The sequence below is a fragment of the Dipodomys ordii genome, unplaced genomic scaffold, assembly GCF_000151885.1.
Source record: "Dipodomys ordii isolate 6190 unplaced genomic scaffold, Dord_2.0 Scaffold161, whole genome shotgun sequence".
Lineage (NCBI taxonomy): Eukaryota > Metazoa > Chordata > Mammalia > Rodentia > Heteromyidae > Dipodomys > Dipodomys ordii.
The window spans coordinates 616,525-642,076 of record NW_012267377.1 but is presented as its reverse complement, the minus strand read 5'-3'; the positions used below and the strand labels follow the sequence as shown (position 1 = coordinate 642,076).

The 25,552-nt window shown below is 38.1% G+C and overlaps 1 protein-coding gene across 2 annotated transcripts in view; it reads right to left on the bottom strand.

Annotated features, from left to right (window-relative positions):
- Positions 1–20,644, bottom strand: part of Pou6f2 (POU class 6 homeobox 2) — a 339,941-nt gene extending 319,297 nt beyond the window's left edge. The window contains exon 1 of one of the 2 annotated variants that reach the window (XM_013033013.1): positions 20,477–20,644. In XM_013033013.1, coding sequence (XP_012888467.1) covers positions 20,477–20,642 — 166 coding nt within the window. In that variant the 5' untranslated portion in view covers positions 20,643–20,644. The remainder of the gene's footprint in view (positions 1–20,476) is intronic. The other variant, XM_013033012.1, reaches the window with a different exon arrangement.
- Positions 20,645–25,552: the final 4,908 nt, after the last annotated feature.

The window sequence follows — 25,552 nt, the reverse complement described above, 5'->3', positions numbered from 1 at the left end:
TGTACGCATTATCCTGCCCATGTAATTGTAACTCCTCTGTACAGTATGTTCACAAATAAAATAAAATTAAAAAAAATTAAAACAGGTACCTTTTATACAAAGAGCATAAGAAATAAAGAGCATAGAACAATTAGAAAAGAATGAGATAATAAATTAGATTTCCTAAGAACAGAAATGAAGAATAGGAATTCAGACAATACCTGAAACTCACACAAAGGTTATTTAAATCTAATTAGTAATTGAAGATAAAGAGAACATTATTTCTTATCTTCTAAGAATAAAAACAATGATAAGAATCATTGGAATAGGAATAGCTAGCACTGATGGTTCACATGTATAAATCCTAGCTACTTGGGAGGCTAAAGTTTGGGAAATCATAGTTGAAGGCCATACAGGAAGAAAAGTTTGTGAGATCTTTACTTAATCAGAAGTTGAGTGGTGGTATGTCCCTGTTATCTATAATACAAAGCCTAAAACAGGTGTACCTTGGCTTAGTATGAGAGTCCAGGTAGAAAGAGAGATTCTATCTTCAAAATAACTGGTGCAAAAAAGGGCTCAAGGCAGGGTACTGTCTATAGCATCTGCCGAGAAAGCACAATGCCCTGAGTTTAAACCCCAGTACTATTAAAAAGGTAAATACTTTCAAACATTGTTTATGGATATATAAATATGAATGCACATTCTTCTGGAAAGCCTTAAAACATGCATAGTCACTGATTTCCTAATTTGACTTCTATTAATTTATCCTAAGGAAATAATTAAGGATGTAAATTAAGTTCTGGCTACAAAAATGTTCAATTCAAAAAGTTGATAGCAGTCTAACTGTCCAATTATGCTATATTCATATGATAAAATACTTCATAATTATCTAAGCTAGTGTTATAAACTAGGTTTTTGGCATATAAAAAACTGTTTGCCATACATAGTTTCCATATAAACATTGTAAGCACAGATAAGCAAGCTATAAAAATGTTTTATTATAGCACGGCTATAGATTATTCTCATTAATAATAATTATTCTAGATAATAATCCATGGCTATAATGTTAGGTTATAGATTATGTAGCATCATCTGTATCATAAGAATTGTACTGTGGAATTTGAAGTTCATTCTACAATCAGCCAGAAGTCACCATAAGTCTTTAAGCAGTGGAGAAAATCAATAGCTGTTAATTTTATAAACTATCTGGTACAGGTCTAGCAACCAAATATTGATGTGTCTACCTTACAAGGTATCTGTGAACACTTATGTTTTGAAAATTCTAGACCATTCAATCATCATCTTCATCATCACCATCATCACCACCATGATCATCATAGTGGAAAGAGTTCAAAGCTCAGTTTATGACCTTTTTCAGTCAGCCCACTGTTTGAGTAACACATAGAAATTGAGTAGATTTTAATTTGCTGCATCCTAGAGCAAATGTGGTTTGATAGAGCCAAAAAGAACCTCATATATTACTTGGGCATCCCTGTGTCTAAAGTACAAAGAATACTTCATTCTTCTCTGTGATGACCTTTCTTTCTAGACATTATATTACATTAGGGAAAGTGAAATCAACTTGTCTAAGAATTCAGGGTACTTGGAGAGCAAGTCTCCTAAATATGACCCAACAAAAAGTATTCTGAGTTAAAACAATTATCAGACGTTGAATTCATTTAATTTTGTTTTTCTTTTCTTTCTTTCTTTCTTTTTTTGTTGTTGTTGTTGGTCATGGGGCGTGAACTCTGGGCCTGGGTGCTGTCCCTCAGCTCTTCAGCTCAAAGCGAGCACTCTACCACTTGAGCCATAGCACCACTTCCGGTTTTCTGGTGGTTTATTGGAGAGAAGAGTTTCACAGACTTTCCTGTCCAAGCTGGCTTTGAACCATGACCCTCAGAGCTCAGCCTCCTGAGTAGCTAGGATTATAAGTGTGAGCCACCAATGCCTGGCTGAATTCATTTAATTTTTAAAATATTTTACAAAAACTATGGTACACGTACTCTTCTAAAACAGCAATAATTATGTGAAATACCTTCAAACATCCCAACTTTCTTGGGCTGGTTTATTCTTCTCTAGACTGCCTATGGTAGACATAAAGGCTCAGAAAGGGTTTATTATAGCTGAAATTTCTGCCTGTTATTACCAAAGAGAAATGTACTGAACTTAATATGTTCGGTTTGGGAAATCTACTTTCATTGACTATAACCAATGGTCTGTCATAAACGTGGAGAGATTGAATTCCATGTTCCTTCCTCCATCTGTTCCAGATACCCTAGAACAAAACTGTCTTTTTTCATGATTATTGAGTATACACCCAATTTCCAAAATCTAAACTACTCCTCTTGATTGGTAGGAGGAAAATAAAACAGATGAAAGAAAGGTAACTTTCAGTAGAACTAAATATACAAATAGCTAGGAGATATTAAGCTCTATTCAGTAAATGAGTAAATGTCCTCCATTTAACTTTGCCTCAAACAACATCCATTACATTATCTATTCCATAATAGGAGGATACTCCCTAATGCATTTACTCATTTTAATTTACTAGAAAGTAAAAAGAATAGATGGTTAGATGTCATAGTAATATTACTCTGTGGTGATTTAAAAACTTGCTCATGAATTTGTTGACATGGTTCTCATCAAAATACAGAGGATAATTTCCCTCAATCCTGGACAGCCTTAAAGATTTAATTCTACTCAAGAGAAACTAATCTTGCTATTCCAAGGTAAACTCTAGTTTATGAAAGCCAGATTCCACCTGCTGTTCTCTGCTGCCTCTCTTCTCTCCCTTCTTCCTTCTCCCCTCTCCTCTCTTCTCTCTGTCCTCTCTTGCCTGTTTTTTGTTTTCACTGCTTGCCCTTACAACTCTAGCTTCAACAGTGAGGAAGCCTAGCTTTCCTGCCAAAGCACACTCTGGCCGACCCCTTTAGCCAAGGTTCCAGCCAATCCACAGTATCAACCCTCAACCATGTTCAAAAACAGCCTTCAGGTAATTCCAGCCCCTGACTTTGCACTACTAGAGCTGACACTAAGTAGGAGAAAAAATGCATTGTATCTCTCAAGCCTGCACACATTGGCAAACTATGCACGAAATGAACATCCTTGTGTATGTCTCTAAGTGAGGGGTGGGTTGGTGCAGAGTACAATAGGACCACTCCTAATTGGAACCAGAGTATTTGCATGTCAAGAATCAGTAGAATCTCAAGGAATGTTTAGTAGAGAACACTTGGTGTGGGGGAAGAGGAGAGCTCAGGCTGGGAATGAGGGTGAGCGCGAGGATGATGAGGGGTGTCTCTCACACTTTGAGTGTAGGTCATTTCCTTCCAGCTTGTGCCAACTTGGCCAACTGAGAAGGCAGACTTCAGCTTTGGTCAGTCATACTACCAGCATCAAGCCCCTTTCCTCCCAGGAAGGGTTAAATCTTTACTTCCCATTAGAGGAAGGTGTGGCTCTTCCCGTCTTCCTTATGCCATGGGCCCAATTGGCATCACTATTCTGTTCTATTTTTGCTGTTAGTTTTATGATGCTGAGCATTGAACCCAGGGCCCTGTGCATGCTAGGCAAGTACTTTATTACTTGATCCACAACTCTCCCCTCCCGCCAGCCCTTCTATTTTTTGTTTTTGAAAGAAAGTCTGGTTATCTTTTTGTCCAGGTTCATGATCTTCTTGCTTTACTTCCTCAGTGTCTAGGATTATAAGTGTGCACCACAACACCAGCCTATATCTAATCTACTCTGCTCTGCAAGTAGATTTTCTAAATCCTCATCTCAACACATCCCAGACATCATGAACATGGCAGCATAGGGTTCTTCGCTTGCATGTAACATGAATCTACTGTAGTGTAGTAAAGCAGAAAAGAATATGTTGCAAGTGATTGGAGTAACTCACAGAATCAAGTAAAAGAACTTAGCACTCTGAAGAAGACAGAAATCAAACGTGAAGGTCTTGAGAGCAACACCATGTCAGGCTGCTCTTGCTTTCCTTCAGTCACTGGACCACCAAATTCAAGAATTACTCTCTAGGAGACAGCACCCATTTGTCTACCTACAAAGTTGTGAGTTTCCCTCTGTTATTCACTAGGAGTAAACAACAGTATTTAGGAGTGAAATAGTATTTGGCCCTTCTCTTGGAAGTGGAGGTGTGGCCTGCGTGGTAGAGTGCCAGCCTTGGGTGAAAGTGAGTGAGGCCCTGAGTTCAAGTCCTCAGACTGGCACTTCAATTAATCAATCAATCAATCAATCAATCAACAGATTGGCTTTTCCTTTCAGAACACGTCTTATAATGGTAAGTTATTCAATTTCTACACAATCTTTTTTTTTGGTGTTGGAGAAGAGTCCGGCGTGGGGCCTGAACTCTGGTCCTAGGCACTGTCCCTCAGCTCTTCAGCTCAAGGCTAGCGCTCTACCACTTGAGCCACAGCGCCACTTCCGGCGTTTTTTCTTTTTGCTTATGTGGTGCTAAGGAATCAAACTCAGGGCCTCAGGCATGCAAGGCAAGCACTCTACCACTGAGCCAACTTCCCAGCCCCAATTTCTACACAATCTTGACTTAGTATTTGAGTTCCATATTGTCAATAAAGTCCATAAAAACAGGGACTCGCTGTGTCAAAGGTAGGACCATATTCTCAGAACATTGCATGATACTTCATACAAATATATCCAATAAAGACTTGGCTCGTGTTAAGCACTTCTTTGTGTGTGTGTGTTGTTATTAATATTTTACCGACACACACATACACACATGCATTCTTCCTTCTGTCCTGAGGTGGATAGTAGACTCCTGTGGGTAGAGTCTATTTTCCTTTAATATTCAGTAAGTATTTACCAAGTGTGGATGATGTCCAGAAACATCCAATTCAAAAGCAGTTCAATTCAAAAAACATTTATCTGGCACTTAATATATGCGAGATCCATTATCTGTCCTCTAGGGGCCTGCTACCCAGCACAGGAAGCAGACAAATGCACAAGTCATTATAATACCAGGCAAATACTGGAAGTGACTGCAAAAGAGGTGGAAAAAAATGAGGGAACAGTTGGAACCCAAGGGAAAGCAAGATTCATTGCAACGCAGGAAATCAAGGAGCTTAGCCAAAACATTTTGACCACAAGAAGAAGGAGGAGGAAGGCAGGCTCACATCCACTAGTATGTGTTAATTAGGGGGAAAATTAACCTCTCAGTACATTTATTATAAGTGGCTCTAAGGACAATTGAAGATATTAAATGATTACTAACAGCTGACCCCTTCACTTCATTGGAATTGGGGTGATACTGGCTAACAATATACTGCTATATAGATTCTATAGATTTTTCTCTAAAAGGTTGGCAGTTGATAGGGGGAAATGCATCTTGGCAAGATCAGAAGAGGAAGATCCAGGTGTCCTTCCAAAAGGTAGTATACAATTTTTTGATGGTTTCATGGGAACATTTGTTTAAAGAAAACTGTAGAAGGAACAAGCCCATTTTCATGTTTCAAGGAAAGAAGGTAAGGTACAAACTCTTTCATCAGATTGTATTTTAAATTGATAATCAAATGTACACATTTATGGGGTGCAATGTATTGCTCTGACATACATACATACATACATACATCACCCCATTTATGCTTTTGTGGTAAGACCATTGAACATCTCTTTTGGTACTTCTGAAACATACAATTGGGCTTCACATACATCTTTAACCAGAATTACCACACTGTGCAAATGATCGCTAAAGCATGTCGAAATTTTCTGCCTTTAACTAAAATCCTTTCCTATCCTACTCTTCTAGTCTGTATAGTCTTGGGCAGTGGTGGCCGTGGCGGGGGGGTGGGTAGGGGATGGGGGCATTGTCAAAGATCATGGGAGTTCTAAGAACTTTGAGGGAAGATTTTTGAACTACCTTGAAACCTAAAAAAAAAGCAGAGAAATTTCTAAGAAGGGGAGGAGAAAAAAAGAGAAAGAGAGGAAGAAAGGAAGGAAGGAAGGGAAAAAAAGATCAATCCTGATTGAAAGCTTAATAAATATATAAAATTCCAAACTTGTAAGACTCTGCTGAGAATGCAATGCCCATTGGAAGGTCTCTCAGAGAGCAGCTAGAAGGGAACAATGTGAGAATGGCATATTAGAGCTGCCTGAGGCTTAGTTACCTACTCTGGGCCCAACTCCTATCACAGTGTGAATTAGGGCTGTTTTCTTCCCTCCATAAAATATAAGTCCCTAACACGGTACAATCTTGTCTGCGTTTTACCAGCATCATCCTTCCACATCATCACTAGGGCAGCCATGTGGAGACAAATCCAAGTTGAGTTACCCAATGGCAAAACCACAGCTAGATCAAATAACAGCTAGGGTATTTAGCTACCCTAGCTGTTATTTGATACACCCTATACATTCAGATGGAAAGTCAAAACTCTCAAATAGATACAGTATATAAAAGGAGTGGTTATTGGCATGGCTTAACCAAGAGTTGGTCTCTTCTACTTAATATTAATATACACATGTACATTAATTAAAGGTAAAAGCATGAATTAATTTTTCAACCACACTATATATTTGTTGAATTGATATATGTTATATGTTTTTGAAATGCCAATACTTTCTAAGTAATGTGCAAGGGCATAAATATATCATTTAAACATTACCATGGTAACAATAACAACAGAAATGTTGTTATTCTCCTGACAGAAATGATTATGACTACTCTGGTGTATATAAAAGGAAATAAGTTTTCATAATCTCAACCTGAACTTCTAAATGTTAAAAGTAATAACATATTTCTTCCCAAACATGGCTTCCTGTGTATTTAAACAACGTAAATATTCAAAGCCATGTTCAACTCTTAGAAGTGTGGCATTGATATACATTTTTTTAAGATTGCAATCTTACTTTTGTTTTTTTAAAGATGAAGTGTTCATTCTTAAAGATTAGAAAAATTCTGATTAAGATTGACTATAAAAATTTCCTGAGGAAATAATACTCCTGTTCTAATGCCTAACATGAAACTAAGCCAGGAAGAGAAGTGTTCCACTTAGAAACAGAGATCTGCTCTGGGTGAAAGAAAACTCACAACCCACTGAAATCCTCTTCTGAAGCAAAAAATATTCCCTCCATCTAGTTTGAGGTTTGGCTTTTATGGGAGACCGAGGGGGGAAACAGATGTTATTCAAAATGCCATCCTTTTCTGATCACTGATATTTCTCTGATCCCCACTTCCTGGAGGATCCACACTAGAGAAACTAGCAATGCTGAGGCAGCCAGGTAACTGAGAAAGACACATTGAGCCAACAGGTAAGGGAGGCACTTCCTGTGTGTGGGCCTCTTACTTCTGCTTATCATCTTCAACACCTATCAACTTCACCGTCACACAGCAGGAAACCTGGAATGGGCTTCAGCAGAGAGCAATGGATGCTGTACCTGAACAACAACAGCAACAAAAGCACTGTCATCAGGAGGAAAATATCTCCAGCACTTCCTTTCCTTTAGCCAAGAAATCCCAGAAGATCGGCGCTCCTTTATGGGTATTGCCAAAGACCTGAGAATTTTAATGTTAGTTTTCTGCTTCCTAGTGCTAAACAGAAATGAATTGCTTTCTAAATATGATAAATTAATAGTCAGTTGTTAGTAATGTGTGCTATTTGTTCGATTCCAAGCACTTGCTTCATCCTAGAAACTTTTCTATACCATAATGCCATCCATCAACACATTGAGACATGGAGAAGCTGAGGCCTCGCTGTGTTTTAGACTTGGCCCAGCCAGCTACCAAGAGATAGAGTCTGGCTCAATTCCAAGCAGCCTGAATGCCAAAGCATTGAAGCACCAGGTTGCATTATGAGATAAACAAGAGTGTGGGAAGAAGAATAGGGGGAGGGGAAACAGGGAGTTAAAGATCGTTGTAGCTCACATTTTCTTTGGACAGGATGAGGAAAGCACAGGAAGTGTGTCTCACAATAGATGCACTAACTTTGAGGTAAAAATGTTGTGAAGGTAGTTGGCCGCAAAGTGCTTAATAACCTTTTCTTCTCTCCCTTGTGCGGGCGGCCATATTTGTTTTTGTTTTTTTTTCTTCCATATTGAACAACTGGGCAAGGAACGACTTTTAATATGCATGGCTTTGAAGGTTAAGAATTCCTGAAGAAGGCTAGGTGTGGTGTCACCGAGCTACATAAGAAGTGGAAGTAAGAGGATCATTATCCAAGCCAGCCTTGGCCATATATATGAGACCCAACCTGAAAAGAATAACTGAAAAAGGAAAACGATCTGGGGAGTGGCTCAAGTGATAGAATACCTACTTAGCAAATGGGGCCCTGAGTTCTAAATCCTAGTTCTTTTACCTACTCTACAAAAGAAAGGAATAAACAAAGTTTTCCTGGAGAAATGCTAGAAGTGATCAAGTAAAATGAAGTACTGGTAGTCGGTATGTGATATCGGTATGTGATATTACCCCCCAGGTGCATTTTTGCTTCCTTGGCACATGCCACAGTGGGAGAGGAGGGCTACCACATTGTGTGATGTGTGCCCTGGGAACTCCTCAGGAAACAACAGCACCTAGCCAGAGAAGGTAGTACACTGATGTTTGTTGGATGGGTGAATTCATTGTTGATTGTTGAACGCACAGACTGGATCACACAAAAGAGAAACATAAACAGGACAAACTGTTGGTTTCCATTTCTATTACATACTATAATTTCACTGGACAGCGCTACAATTCTTTTGTCTCCATGAGTGGAACTGACCTAGGAGTAACAAAGCTGGTTTTCCAAAGCAAAGATGAGAAATATAAGAAGTGGAGACACTGAGAGTTGATGAAAATTTCAAAGAAAAGTAATTTCAAAGATGCAATATAGATACGTTCCCAGGATATCATTGTTTTGTTTTCCTCAATTGTTTTATTTTGAGAGGTAGAATTTATTCTTCTAACTTCTATAAGCATGTCTCCAGTCTCCCCTTTTCCCCCCCAAAAGAGATCGTTTGCAGCTTTGTGACTATTAGAGAATAAAAGAGGAAATAAGATGAATTGTGGCAGTGAATAAAAGTAATAATAATGATAACATTTTCCTTATTTAATCTTTAGAACCCTCTCTGGATACTAAAAATGGTATAGACTGAGAAATACAATGGCATCGTAATTTCAAAGAGTGCAAATTTGATAACCATTGTAAGAGAGGCTCATAATTGAATTTATATTGAAAATGTCGTCACCATTCATCTATATATTTAATATGTGAAATCAATTTTAAAAGTATTTAAAAATAATCTTACATCCTCTCTATATTTATTCTACCTGGTAGGCATTAGTGCTCTTTTTTGCTGTTTACACTGCATTAGGTGTTTCCATTAGTTAAATGCTAATTGCAAATATTGTTAAGCTAAAAGCGTTAAATTATTTTTTATGTTCACTTGCTAAATGTTCAGATATGGCCACATTAAAACAATGTTAGCTTTCAGTCCTCTTATTATTTTTTTTTCTGAGCTGCAAAAGTGTATTACCAAATAAACTGACAAGCCATCTCAGCAACTAACATAAACGTGCAATTTTAATGCCTTCTAATCACACAAATCAATATGAGATTTTTGTACTTGTGTGCATGACCTTCTTCAAATTATCCCCCCCATTTTGGCTGAATGGGAGCGAGTGTGGGCTATTTGATAAAACATCCTAAGTACATGAAATAAGGGGCCTGGCTCCTTCTGCCAGAATCAGCTTGTCAGGGCGATGATAGAAGCATTACATCCCTGGGAGAGTAAATGTAAACTGACAAGAGATGAGCCTTTAGATGTTGAATATAATCTTGAATTGTGCTTGAAGTGTCTTATTATCTTGTCTTTTGATGTCTGAAGGGGTGGCTCATTGTTAGAAAAAGGAAAAAACCCTCGCTCATCTTTGCCATCTTTAAAAAATTGTTTGGCCTTTAACAACTGCTTTTCCAACTACTAATGTCCATTTCTCCTGACAATAAATATGGCAGGTCGTCGGCAAAGTGACAAACGATTTACTTTACATGCCACACTTTTATGGGTTTTGAGAGCTCATGTGGAAGTGTATTTTAAAAAGCCCATAGAAATTAGCAGTATTACACATGTTAAGGGACCTAGATGCCAACTTGCTCTTCCTGGCTCTTCCCTGCCACTTCTGTTTTGCTATCTCACTGGTGCCAGAATCACAATTCAAGTTCTTTATCTACCATTGACTAAAAATAGCCAGGAAAAATGAAAAGAGCAACAATCAACTCTGACAGATTCCAAGGAAGGAAATACAAGAATACCGATTTTTCCATGCATGCTAAAATATCCAGAAGCGTCTCTAAACAAAATCTTGCTTCTAAGGAGGATGGGAGATAGAGTTGTACAATAGGCTGGCTGAATTGTGCCTCCCATCTCTGACCTTTCTGTCCTTCTTAATTTCTGCCATCGCTCTGGGCATCTCTTACCTCTGGCATCTACCATTTGCCTTGTGGCTTTTGTTTTAACTTAAAAGTTTAATGACGTGCCCCGTCCATCCGATCCCTTGGCAGCTAAATCAACAGTCCCGTTAGTGTGCTGTCACCCAGCCAAATTTGGTCAAAGCTTTCAGGATCTTTTCCTAGACCTCCCTCACTCTAAGAATCCATAAGAATTCTCAAAAGGACCATAAACTGTTGCAAGGTTCAGGTTATTGTATCATTATAAAAACATATTGATGCACTACCGATGACAAGACTTGTGGCCTCTGTTCTGGGGCAGTAGCAGACCATCTTAACACCACAGGCCAGCTCCAATCCAACCAGACATTAATCCCTTTAAAATGGGATATCATATTTTTAAGGCTTTTCTGATTGCCTGAAGATCACAATGGGCTCAATAGGATATAATTATGAATACAAAGTATGAGGTGGGGGGGAAAAAGGTTTCAAACTAGAGACAAGAAATAAAACAGTCTACTTGGAAGTCTGAACAATTTCTTAGGTTCAGCTTAATTTTCTACCTCAGTCTTAGGAATTAGAATAAAATGAGCCAATCAGTGCTTAAAACAGGGATGTGTACTTCTTCCCCAACGTTTGTGAAAGATGTCCCACAGATTCAAGATGAATTTTGTCCCAAATGTTCATCTATCCCATACTATGCTGTCATGTACAGATTTAATTTTAAGTAAAGCTATTAAAATGATATTTTTAAGTAACTTTTCCTATGCTTCTCCTTGTGTGTGTTTCCTCACTTAGGTAAAACTCTTAGTTCTTTAATATTTAATAAATATTACTTATCTCTTTGGAAAAAATTGTATTTCCTTTTTGATATGCTTCCATTCTGTGATTTTTTTTGTAAATGAAATAAATGTTTTGGAAAAAACTACTCCAGTTTGTAAATAGGACAGTTCAATCTCTATTATTACTGAACATTTTACCTATTTCAATACAAGAAACTATTGTCATTAGATTTTTAAAATTCTTTACTACCCTTGGTTGATTTTGGCAAAAAAAGTCATTCTACAATAATAATCTTTCATGCATTCTAAATAGCTTCAAAGGCTTGCATTTTTACATCAAATTAAGCCCTTTCTTTTACTCAAACCATGATTCTTTATCCCACTGAGTTACCCCAAACCATTAATTTATAAAAAAAAATCTACCCATGTCAGTATTAAAAGACAAACTACTACATATGTGGCCACCAAGAACTTCAAGAGAAAATTAATAAGGCCACACTAATTTAAAAGTAAATGGTTAAAATGTGATTTCTCGATTATATATTCTATACCATTCTACCTTGACTTTTATGTGTGTAAATGTAGATCTTCAGACACATGCAATTCTTGCGAGAATATGTAGTAAAAATGGTGCTTATTATTAAACAAATACCTTTTACCGAAGGATAGATGTTTCAAATGTAATATATGTATATCTATAGATAGATAAATATTGAGGCCCAAATCTAGCTCAGGTAACTTTTATATGTTTAAAGTGTATGTATATTTTGTATAAGTAAAGCAGTGCAGAAAAAAAAACCCAAAAGGCTTTATTGAGTTATACTGCATAAATTCTGAGAAATACTGAATTTCTGATTTGTGAGTAACAGAATTAGAGAAGGTTTTGGAACTTCTACTCTATCCCAAGCATGCCTGAAGAAGCATTACTATGATAATTCATTATCATTTATGGGCCAGCTGCTTAATTCTGATAAATTTATCTGGGAACTATTTTTTTCAAATGCACAAAAGTATAGGTGAAAGATAGTTAAATGACATATGGATAGCATGAGCTATTTAGCTTACTATTATAAATTAGACTTTATTAATTTTCTGATAGAGAAAATTCATACAGCCTACAAATTTAGTAAGACAATTTGAAGCATCTTATAAGAAGAAGCAAGGAGAAAGACATACTATTAAAAGCCCACAAGTGTTTTCCATGGGTAGCAGTGCATACATCCATGAATGTTTTCCATGGGTAGCAGTGCATACATCCGTGATATGTTCAAAGTACCTGAGAGATGCAACATGGTGAACAAAAATAGAGGATAGAAGTAACAAGAAGTTCAAGCCCCATGACCGACAAAAAGAAAAGGTAACAAGAAATTGGACAACAGCCATTATTATTTTAAAATTTTGTGTGAGATGTTAGTTTTTAAATAGAGATTTCATCACATTCATAAACTTTTGTTGCAACTGAAGTTTCTCTTCATTACTAGAATAAAATTAATTTGATGCAAGGTGTTTAGAAAGTACATAAAGTACATGAAAACCACTGATTGTTTTAGAGGAAAAGATAAAACTCTAAGAAAAGTTGATGATGTCAAAAAATAAATAGGACAAATATTTTACTTGTTAACTAATTTCTTGTCTGCTCATTGGTACACTATAAGTGTCTAAAAATTTATTCATGAGACTAAGCTATATTTGGATGTTTTCTAAAAACAGTTTAAACCATCTTAACAAATGCAGATTTCATAATAACATCTATTTCTAGTGTTCTTCAGTACAACAGACCTTTTAAGTATTTCATTTGTTTATAATCACATTAGTTAGTTTCTTTAACTGCACTCAATGATTTTTCCTTATATTTTCAAATAGTTTTGATGGCAGTCCTCCAATAAAAGTGATTTGGGCTATATCAGTTACATTTTTCTGATAGCTAATTTTATGTAAAAAAGTATTTTCTTATTACATATACAACCTTAAATGCACCTAACAAGGAAAGACTGTTAGAAAAGTGTGAGTGTCCAGTTTCTTCTAGGATTTGACATAAACTATAGACATTCATAGGATACACCAGGAATAAAAGAGAATTGGTGGCTCACACCTGTAATCCTACCTACTGAGGAAGCTGAGATCTGAGGATCACAGTTAAAAGCCAGTCTTGTCTGAAAAGTCCATGAAACTATTATCTGCAATTAACCAGCAAAAAGCTGCAAGTGGAACTATGGCTCAAGTGGTATAGTGCTAGCCTTGAGTGAAAAAAAATCAGGGCAAAGAGTAAACAAATGCAGCAGTAATGCTCACTAGTAACTATGTTGAAATGAACTATACAACTTGTGGGGGGGGGGTGCTTGGGAGGGAAAAACTGGGAGAAAATGAGGGAAGGGGTGACACTGTTCAAAAAGAAATGTACTTATTACCTAGCATAACATCAACCCCTCTGTATATTACCTTCACAGAAAAAAATAAAAGAAAGAAAGAAAGAAAAAGAAAATTAGGGCCAGAGAGAGAGAGAGAGAAAGTATCCTCTAACTATTAAAAAGAGATCTCAGGTCTATGTACGTTGAGTGGTTTAAAATCTTTACCTCTGAATGTTTACAAAAATGTTTATTTCCAGTTCTCTGAGAATGACAAACCTTTGCCAAAAGAAATAGAATCCTATTTTTTTTCCTGACTTGTATTTCAAACTAAACAGGTTTAGTCCACTTTGCTTAGGTCATGACAGTGTCCTGACAGAGGTTAACAGAAGTCACCAGACAAAACTGCTTCACAGTGTTGTTTAATCTAATTCAGATAATTTATTTATTTTTCAAAGATTAAGAGTTGGATCAGCATGTTTAATCATCAAATATCATCAGGTACACACATTGCCAATACCCAGATATTCCTTTATTAATAAACTCTTAATACAAACATTACTTGAAAGTATTCCAAAAGAAAAGCCCAGCCTTGAGAGATTTACAACCTCATACTTTGATAAGTTGTAAATGGCATATAAAAATAAAATAAAGTTTGCTCATTGGTTTTCTTCCCAAGAGGGAAAAAAGTGTTTCAAACGTAAGCCAGAAATGACATGCAGAAACGCAAACCAAACCAAACCAAAACACCAGCAAACGTCACAGCCTAGGAAAAGCCTAACTAAGAGAATTCCAGAGATGATGGATATTGAAAAAAAGCCATCCACTAGAGAATGGCAATTGCCACAAGAAGCTTCTGCCTTTGGATATTCCTTAAAAATTTATTAACCTGACAGCAGGACACTTTATAGAGATTGCCCCCTGACAGGGTGCCCAGTTTGGTATAAACACTTTGCTATCTTTCTCTTTAGCATAAAAAAAAATCAAACCCATGTTAAGTGGAACCAGGTGCCTAGCTTTTTCTTCTTCGTGCCCAAGGAAGGTCTGATAATCAGTAGCCCAATAACAGAGCTGAACTCTACCCTGCCTCTTCACATCTACTTTCTTTTTAATGTGTGAATGTCTGATGTATTATTAATTCCCAAACATAAACCAGCAAAGTCATCAATTAGAAAAAGTACTAGTTCCCTCACAAATTGTCTGTTTACTGTAATAACAAGCAAGTTTCATTTGTTTGAAATGGTCCACTTCGATCTTATTTCTGAAGTGGGAGAAAAGTTTCATTCAGTCAGTTTTTGAAAAGAATAATGCTAACCCTATAGCTAAATTGGTTAATTAAGAAAGAAGGCATTCTACAGGAGAACTGAGCCCCAGCAGCTGGAGGCTGCCATGCACCTCTATTTATTAATTATGACATAAACTAGCCTGGAGGAAACTACAAAAACACAGTAATTCCAGGTAACCTTTAATTCAGAAACATTCAAACAACTCAGATGGATCCTTTAAAAAGCGATGGTGTTCAGATGAATTTTGAATTCCTTGTCTTATTTCTTACTGTTTATGAAGCCACTTAACACAACATAAGAGAGTTATAGCCATTGAAATTAAAAAAAAAAAGTAAGGGTACATCAGCACTTTGACTTGACTTGCTAATGCATGACCCACCGCTTAGCATCCCTGGACACTTGAGAAAGAAACTTTGTTCTTTAAGCTGACGCCAGGCCTGAGCCGAGCTCACCCAACCCCCTCCAACCTAAGGCAAAGGATAGGAAAGGAAACACTGCCAACGTTCCCACTGAACCTTCAATCTTCTTCTGCTGCCCACCGTGCACTGCTATCTCTGAAGTGCCTCTTAGAAATGAGCATGGCTTGAAGATGGATCTGGTAAGAACTTTGAACACCACTGCCTTTCTGTTTAGATTTATTTGTATTCCAGTGTTTATACCTCCTTGCTATTTAAAGTCGATTTCTTTACAGTACAGCATTACAATGGTTTTCTGGGAATGGGGGAGCCCTCCACTGAATCAAATTTGTCTAAAAACAGTCCCTAAGTATACTAGACTTCCTTAATATAAGAAACATATTTCCCTTGAAGAGGTCAGATAACAGTACACAAAGGGCTTGTTTGACTATTAAACCACAATTGGTATCTGACAACTATCTTATCATGCATCTCACTTTCTTGCATAAATACTCGTTTCTACTGTTTGCTGTCAAATAACTGTTGGGCACACAATCTATCATTCATATTAATTGATTGGTCTTAAAAACAGGCTGTTTTAATATTTTTTCCTAGAAAAAAAATACACATTCTTCAGTAAAATAAAAGGCACACATTTTTTTAACTGGCATAGAAACTTTTACAAATGTAAGAGCGTGGTCCATATTTTAAATAAAGACTTCTCTCAACGATGTTTCTTCTCATCTCCCAGCTAAATCCCCCTGGGGCTTCAGCTCTCTGCACTGATTACTGGTTCCAGCATATTTTATCAGAATGTTATGAATATCCAAGTTATTGAAACCTAGAGAGAGACGTTTAACTAAAGTAATGAAGACAGTGATCTCACAATGAAGCGCTCTAGTTACGCACCAAGACTCAGCTCCTCCCTGGAGAGCTGTCCCCAGTGGCCTGCTGTGACCTCCGAGCTAACCTGCAGAGACCACCATCTCAAGGGGTGACAGACAATTTAGTCCTGTATTCTTTTTGTCATTGAAAATGACTACACTGCCATAAATTCTAATCAAGTCCAACTGGATGGCAATTTGGAGGGAAAACAATCTTACAATGTATGTTTCTGTGAGAAAGATCAGTGAGAGGAAAAGAGAAACAATACAGAGGTATATTTCCTAAGATGGAGAGGTCACTGGACTTTCAACCCTTTTTTAATAATTCACACATAAATGACATTGAAAGCACCCACTCTCACAAATACCATTGCATGCAAGTTTTTCTAACCTAGAAAATGGCAATAGCATAGGAAAAAAAACTAACCATGGCTTTTTAAAAAAAAAAATTCAGGTACATTGTTTATAAACACTGTTGTCTTCTCATCTCAGTTCAAGGTTTTGAGCTCTGTGTCAGATTCCTGAACAGGACCAGTACAAATGAGACGCAAAGCCACAGAACCTCTCAGTCACCAACATAGCTGGTACTTGAAGAAAAGCAATTGTGAGGTTTAACTTGAAACAATAAAAATTCTCCCAAGAGAAATACTGTTCATAATTCAGCCTTCACATCTCAAATATATATGGGGGAAATATTTAGGGTGTGTTTTATGAGGCCTCACTTCTTCAGCAGGGAGTGCATGGAAAAACTTTACTGCAGACATCTTTCCAGGGATATATATTACTTTTTAAAAAAAAATCATTTCAGCATCCATTTTCCCAAGCAAGTTGTTGGAGCTACCATTTGAATTTTAGCATCCAACTGGTCTGAATGTGGAACACTGAATTCTTGATGGGCATAACTAAAAGTGAAGCACCACATTGACACAAGAGCCATAAATGTCACTAGAAAAACACAGCAACTTCTTCCCTTGGAAACTGTTGGCCAAAGGCCAGTTTAGAGAATAGTTTCCAACAGGTTCATAACCAGTCAGGTATTAACTCATTAGATCCACTGTTCTCGTACTCTGAAACCCAGACTCTGACTCCCTGAGAATCGCCCCCAATAGGCAAGCCTGGGCTTCTCCACAGCATTTTACATGGTTCAGCCCTTCACATAGTGCATGTATGAGCCGAAAACCAAGCTAGTTAGCTTTCTAAGAATAAATAATATACCACTTAATGATATCCCAGAGAACTACTATATGTTTCTCAATGAAATGTGGATTTATCTCTCTTAAGTGTACTTTAGATTCCTCGGCTGTTCAAGTTAAGCAAAGCGTTACTTCTGATGTAATTACTTTATAAAAACACTAGGGCCCTTTTCCCTGAACTTTCTACTTAGGCTGGCGTATAGCTTTCTCCTTTCTCCTTCTGGTATTCTGAGCAGCTCAGAGCACTGAAACACTGGGCTCCGTATGTTTCCCTTTGGATGTTGTTAAGTGCGGAGGTACAATTTAAGGAGAGACATAAAACACCCAATGGTTTCTGGAATTTCCTTTTGTTTATCCATAGAGGGCATCAGTATTAGCCTTCCTCCTGCAGTTTTAGGCTGAAGGTGCCATACTGTGAGAGAAACAGGTTTGTCCTCTGGACTGCTAATTTGAACAAGACACAGGTAGGTGAATAGGCTTCAAAGAAATCTATTTGTTCTGAAATTTCAGGTGCAATGGGAAATCTGAGTTCCTCTTATGGCTTGTTGTTGAATAAGTCCTCCCCAGGAAACTGAAAAAATCAAAATGCACAGAATTGGCATAATCTGTACGTTTCATTAGAGAAGCATAGTTGTCAATAAGACAGTGTGATAGCTATAGGAAGGAAGACTCATTATAGTCTATATTATAGGAGAAATCCTAAATTCCCTCAACCAATCAGGAAGAACACAAATTCTTCTTTATAATCACAACTACACGTAGACGCAAAAGATAAAAGACCAGCACAGATACATGTCAAAGAAAAGAGCCTACACATGGCCTTTACTTTCTGTCACCAAAGGAAAATTTCAGAGAGAATTATTCTAGAAAGTTTTGGTCAATTATGGAAACTAAAAATACCAAACCAAAAATTCAAGAGCACACAGGCCTTGTGTCTAAATGCTACAAAAGCACTGGAGTGGCCCCTCACTGCACTGCCTACCATCTCGTCTCTCATGAGCTCCAACTTTTCCCTCAAGTTTCCAAATACTCTTAATCAGCTGACTGGTTCTCTATCTCACTGGAAACTGGGTAAGATTTCACCTGGTGTTTGGAAAGTAGAGACCAAGGGCATCAAGCCAATACAAATAACTACAACATCGGTGTGAGGATTGTTTTCCTGCATCCTCTCACCAATTCAGAAGTTAAAAAGAAAATCTCAAAATGAACTTCAAGGCCTTCTAAAGCCCACTATCATTTTTTTAAAAAATTAGGATTTAATAGGATATAGCAGCCTACTAAGTATATTTTCAGTGAACTTTTGATTCAAATTTCTTGGGCCCTGTCAGATTTCTCAAAGATCATTTTTCCACATTACGTCAGGAAGAGTAGAAAATAAAAAAAAAATCCAGAACAGTTTCCCACATGCAGAAATCTAAATAAACAAAGAAGTCAAACGAATTATTCTTCTGTGGTTTTACAAGAGAAAACAAGTTGGGGATATATAAAGCCCACATTTACACAATGTGTTTCCTTTTTTTAAAAAGTGCATACAAAGTTTAGAACAAATAGTTTAGTATTTGCAACTATGTGTAACTCACAATTGATTACTTTCTTAAAGTTGAAGTGCTAACACTCAACATCAGAAGGGCTTGAGTTCCACTTCTGCCTTCGTGTAATTCACAATTTTATCTGACTTCTCCCACTGACCTCCAAAAACAAGATGTGTTAGATATATAGATAATTCACACAACAAAAAATTTCTTTGGAATGAAAATGCTCCAAAATTAATACCTAGGTTTAGGAAATTTATATCAAAGCTAATAGGCATTTAAGGGGAAAAAAAAAGTAATCTTGGCAGAATTTCTTGATATGAGAAATCTATTCTATCCTTTCGTATAAGTCCTGATTTTACCGATGGAAAACATAAAGAACATCTCTGCCACACCTCGATGATGTTTGATTAAATTAACATTTAAAAATTAAGGAGATTCTCCTCTGTTGAAACTGACCAAGGGCTGTCCAGCTACCAAGGCATCTTTCTAGAGGTTAAAAAAAAAAAAAAAGAATGAGCCCATTTCTTACATTAAATTAGTGACTTTCTTATGAAGGTAATTGATGCAGTGGTGTTGTTTTCTGGAGTTCATGCTCATGGCTGTCTTTGAACCCCAGAGCTCCCAGCAGTGATCTGACATGATACATTTCTATCAGGTTAGTGTGTTTTCAGACGTGCATTAATATGCACACAGCAAGACACACTTGAAAGTAATTAAAAGCCAGTGTTTCTAGGGCAATTGCTCTGGAAACCTGATGTCACTCTGCACCCTAAAGTGCTTCCCCATCAGAGAATCGTATCAGCCCTGACATCCACCCCCTTCCTGACTAGTGTCCCGGGTTTGAATGACAGATGTCTTTGCTGGAGTGGCACTCTGCTTGTTCTTGTTTTGTTTATGAAACAAAGCATTCTGAAAGGTCCTGGGGCTGCTTGCGTGTTTAGCAGGAGACTCTTAACATAACATGAAAGGGGAAAGGGCCATGGGAGGGCTGGGGGAGGACTGCGAAGGGACCCACTGTCTCTACTCTTTCCCCTCTTAAAGGAGGAAGCATGCCTGTGAATGGTGCTGTGCACAGTGCTCTTTCTCTGAGCAATTCTCCGTCACCACCTTTGTTTACCTGGCATAGCCTGACTTCCATTGACACTTTTCCGGTGGTTTTTTTTCCCCTCTGTCTTTTGACTGCAGATAATAACTCTTTACGGCTCTGTCCCCTTAACAAAAGGCTGCGAAGCAACCCGAAAACGAGTCGATAGTTATTCAATAAATGTTAACCAATTCTCACAATGGAACTGATTTCCTGATTACTCTCTCTCTCTCTCTCCTCTCTCTCTCTCTCTCTCTCTCTCTCTCTCTCTCTCTTTCTCTCTCTCTCTCCTTTTCTTTTGCTCCTTCAAAGCAAAGCATTTCCATTCTGGGGAAACTGCCTTCAAATATTTGCCAAGTTTAAAAAACAAACAAACAAACAAAAAAAGGCAGTGAATAAGTTCCTTGCTGCTTAAAAGTTTGGAGGACACCCTGAGAGGCACCTGCCACCGGCCAGGGTGGTTCAGTCCTTGCAAGATGTCAAGCTCCTTTTTTAGTACTTAGGACGAAAATGGAATGAACGACAGAGGGGAAGGCAAAAGGGGCCGGTGGTGGCGGATGGCGCTCTCCCGGACACCAACCCAGGACTGGAATAAAATACCTAGACAGACTTACCGAAAAGCTTGCTGGGAGTGTCCTCGCTGTCATTTGATTCCACGGGCGCAAGCAGGGGCTCATTGAGCTCGCTGTCTGGAGTAGCAGCCTGGTCCTCACCTCTCAACTCCGCATTCATTTCACTCTGAACTGACAGCACCGGCTTACTGACTTGTCCAGCTATCATTGGATCCTAGGATGGGGGGGTGGGGGGGAGAGTGGAGGGGAGGGAAAAAAAGTAGCAGCTTTAGAGTGTGTGTCCTCTCTCTCACTCTCTCCCTCTCTCCCTCTCTCTTTCCCTCTCTTCCACATCCACAGTCTCCCTCTCTCCTCTCTCTCTCTCTCTCTCTCTCTCTCTCTTATCTCTGGCTGCTCCCGCTGTTATTGCTGGCTGCAGTCAAGTGAAGAGCTATTACAGATCCGACGACTTCTCCATTACTCCCTACCCTATTAAAGCTCAACTAGCATGTGAGAGATTCAGGATGCTACGGAGCATAGAAGGGGGAAAAAAGAAGCAAGAAGAAAGAAAAAGAAAGAAGAAAGAAAAACTTCTTTGAGAGCAACCTAAGCAGCACAGCTTTAATTGTGGGCTACGCTTTTGTGAGAATGTTTTTACACCTTGTTCTGTCTTTAATGCAGTAAGGTGGGGGGAAGGAAGTGTTGGGTTTGTACCTTAGCAAAGTACCTCTTTAGAAAGAGCCCCCTATAGAGGAACCACAGGCTATTTTAAGAAGCCTTCTCCCTGGGGGAGAAGCAATTAAGCCCTATCCCAAAAGCCCAGAGAGCAAAGAGATAGGGAGAAAAGAGACCTAAAAAAATAATAATAATAAAACCCTCTTTCAAGTGGAATAAAAGATAGTTCAAGATAGTTCTTATGTAAATTCTATAAGCACACTTACAAGTTGACTTTCCTGGTCTCATATTGGCGACTAAAGCTGACCCCTAAATCAAATGAATATTTGAAAGCAAACAATACACAATAAAATACACTAATATTGTTTTTTGCAAACCAAAAACATGTAAAAGGAAGTAGGTAAATACTTACAAATTGTTCAATAATTCGGATACCTAAAGCATCATACGCCCACAGCATTAAAGATAACACAAAAATCACTTCCAAAATAGAAATAAAAAATGCAAGGCCAACCCTTCCTCCCTCAATAACTGAGATCAGTTTTATCTTCAGCTTGGTTAGAAGAGCTTGTGAGGATGAGAAGATATTTTCCAGGGATAATCTTTCATTCCATTTGCAAACTAAGATACATAATAATGCTTTGGCACAAACATCAAATTCAAAAGGGAAGGAAAATACAAGAAGTGCCCTTTTCCCCGTGATCTGGGAGCTATTTATTGCCAAGTTCATGCCTAAATGGTTCCTGAGCAGGAAACAGGTGACTAGCGCAGGAGCAGGTGGGCGGCTTGCACCATCACTGTTGGCTGCTCTATGCTTGTGGGCTTTTTTTTTTTAATGTATTCATGCCTGAAAAGTGAATTTGATATGACACATGATAATCTATGAAAATGTTAATCAATACAAATAGTTTAAGCTGTCATCAAATGCACTTCTTTAGTCAATACTCATAGCACTGAAAACAATGTCACTGTCACCAGGGCTTAATTTGCACAGCACTTAAATATTGGAGTCTGTGCATCAATGCACTTCTTCTTCAAATACTGTAGGTAAACACATTTTCTCCCTATTTAAGGCTGAGGCACTCAGCACGCATTTAGCTGAGCCGAATCCTCCCTTTTGAATACCTTGATAGGTCCACTGGAGGGCAAAATTAATACTTAATTGAATCTCACAGTCATCAAAATAATCAATACTTTTTTATTATTTATTCTTTACAGTCTGTTGACTGTTTCAAACCTCGGAGGGAATGGTGGAAAGGATTCATGGCTTTGAAACACTGTCATTTAACAAGGTAATTTTCAGTGGGGTATTAGGGGTTGTGAAACATATAATAAAACAAAAATGGTGGCTTATAATAGGAAGAAAGAAAAGAATTATATTTCTGCCATCTAACAAAACAGGATAAATAAAAAAAGAAGCATGTGCAGAGAGAGAGAGAGAGAGAGAGGGAGAAAGGAGGGGGATGAAGGAGAGAGAAAGACTGGCTTTTGAAGGGTTTTATCATATCAAGAGCAGAGCTGAGCTTTCATAATGCTGACATTTCTCATCCTGACAAACCTAAACAAGAGGAAAGGATGGGATCGCAGATATCATCTTTCATCACATTCCCCAGCTTAGGAACCAACATGACAGCTCCTCTCCCCTTTACACTGTTAATTACTAAATAAAATACTACTCTCTGTCAACATCAGATTATTGCAGATAGCAGCCACAAACATTTCTCCATTGTTTCCCCTTCTGTAACCCGTGGTACCTACCTTGAACTCTTTTGAAAATACATTAGGCTTGTCTCACTCTATTGTAAATATTTGAAATACAATCAATGTAATCAATGCAGTCAATTCACAGCATTGTCAGCCTAAATTTGCTAGTGATAGATTAGCATCTCCTTTACTGGGTTTGATAGCTAGGATTTTTTTTGGGGGGGGGGCTGTGGGAGGGGAATGAGGGAATGGCGAGGAAACAAACAGCAAGGAAGGAGATACACAATTCTCAAAGATTCCCCTGGTTTCTTTCCTACCTATTTAAGACAGACCGTGGGGTTTAATCCCTCTGATTCAGCAAGTGGGTTGGATGTAGAAGGGAGTAGAATTGTTTTACCTCACTGTGACTTGAGTACATGCATGATGTGGTGCAAAACCTGGGTTTAAATTCTAGAACATTCTTTTTATTTTTGCTTTATAAATGCTTGCCTTTGAAACACCCAGCCTTTGGCTGCACTGCTCATTGGAGCTTTTGTTTTAAGGCAAAGTGAATGGTAAACTTCTGCTGGAGAATTGCCATTCCTAGAATGAGCCACACATGATTATTCCTGTGTCAATGAATATCTGGGTAGTACACTCACAGAGGAATATTCTTCGGCTTTTTTTAATTTGTGAAGGCCAAAAGAAAAAACAACAACAACTAAATCTCGAATCACACAGAGGAGCAGAAGAAGCTGCTAAGTTCAAGAGCACTTAGATCTTTAAGATGTTCAGTCGGGCTGACGTGTGCAAAGCATGGACTGGCATATGGGATATATTTACTGACCATTAGTGGTTCTTTTTTAAATTCCTTTTATGTACCTCCTGTATGGTTCCGATTCCTCCCAGTGACTTAAACTTAGAAAATCTAGGGTTTGTCATTCAAGGGTTTGTTTGATTTTTCATCTTTACAAAACATTTTATGGTTTCCATGAGGCAGTTGCAGTGTGCATGTATGTATGCAGTGTGTGTGTGTGTGTGTGTGTGTGTGTGTGTGTGTGTGTGTGTGTGTGACATGTTTAAACAGCAAACCCTCCAGTGAGGCAGAAAGTAGACAGCTTTTAATCACATCTGTAACCACTGGGGGTCCATTTTGAAAATGTGTCCCAGGCAGTGGCCACTGAGTGCAGTCTTGAGTGACAGAAGAGCATCTTTTTTGGAGCATCAGCTTGGAAGTTGCTCACTCTCTGCAAAGAGCTATGGCAGTCTATGAAATCCATTCTTGCTGGGGGAAAGACAAGCTTTTCCCAGTGAACACTGGCAGAAATGTAAGAGAACTGCAATTTCATCTTGCACGAGGATCTCTGCAGCAACAAACAGGAACAGAAATCACTAACTAGAGTTGGTGAAGACTTTTTACTTTAAAAAAATCTGAAATTGTTAATACTAAGTAGAAGAAAAGGAGGCTTCCTTGCAATTTGCATATGAACTTGGTAAGAGAAAGTAACTGATACAATGAAGGACCAGAATAAAAGGTGACACCTGTGAATGCAGGACACTCATCAGTAACCCACGAACCCAAGACAGTGAAAGGAGAAAAGAGTTAATTTTCATTAGCAAAATCTTAACACCAACAACAAAAAAGTTACCATGTGTAATCATGAACAAGAGAACAGAAACCCACATCGAAACAACACAGAAAAATTTTAAGTCTCCTTTATGCACTGTTAAAGAATCAAAACAATCTCACTCATTAGACTCCTTTCAGACAGAGACATTGGAAGTCTCTAATGTTACCCAAATTAAGTAAAATTCTCATTTCACTTTGTGGATTAAAAGACTGACACTCCGGTGGGCTGACTTGACCCAAAGAGAAATAGCTAAATGGCAAAGCTGTACTTTGAATCCTAGTAAATTTATCTCAAAGATCTTTTTATACTGCACAGTAGGCATTGAGTGGGGAAAAAAATACTCATGCACTTTGTAACTCCTGGAATTTGAATTATGGACCAATGATCCAGGGAGGCTGTGGTTAAAGCCTGAATAACCAATTCCCAGAGCAGGCTGTGTATCTTCTTTTCTACACAATGGAAGATAGAACATGTCTCTAGCTAGCTCTGCTTGGGTGAAATGTGTGTAAAATACCATACAGGCTACAGGATATATCAGATATTACCCAACATCCAGTACCTAGCACCCAGCTGCATTCAGCTTTCCCCTCTAGATAAACATAACAAGTCACTTAAGGGCTGTTGCCCTCAGTTTTCTCATCTGCAGGATGAAAGATTGGAATAAAACAGTATTTCCTAAAGGGTGTGCTGTAAAAGATTTGTCCCAAAAAGCTATTTCACAATAAGAGTTACTTGTACTCATGTTAACAACAGCAGGAAAATAAACCTACCAGGGAGGAAACGGATTTAACTCTGCTTAACCTTGTGCTTCTCCAAATCACCTGAGTAGAGGAGGCTTTCTCCTTACAAATGTGTATCCTAGCCTTACCTGATAGGTCTGAAACATGTAGTCTAGGTTCTCTACAAATCACAACATTCCTTTTTAATGATTCTACAACAGACTAGAAGATTTCCACCCACCTATCTGCCTAGTGCTTTTGACATTTCTAACAAATGTATGTAACTAACACTCCTTAAAAGTTCGTTAATGATTGGGTGTCTGTAGCTCCTATCTGTAATCCTAGCTACTCAGGAGGCTGAGATCCTGAAGATCACATTGAAGGTCACAATTCGAAACCAGCCCAAGTAGGAAAGTCTGTGAGACTCCTAT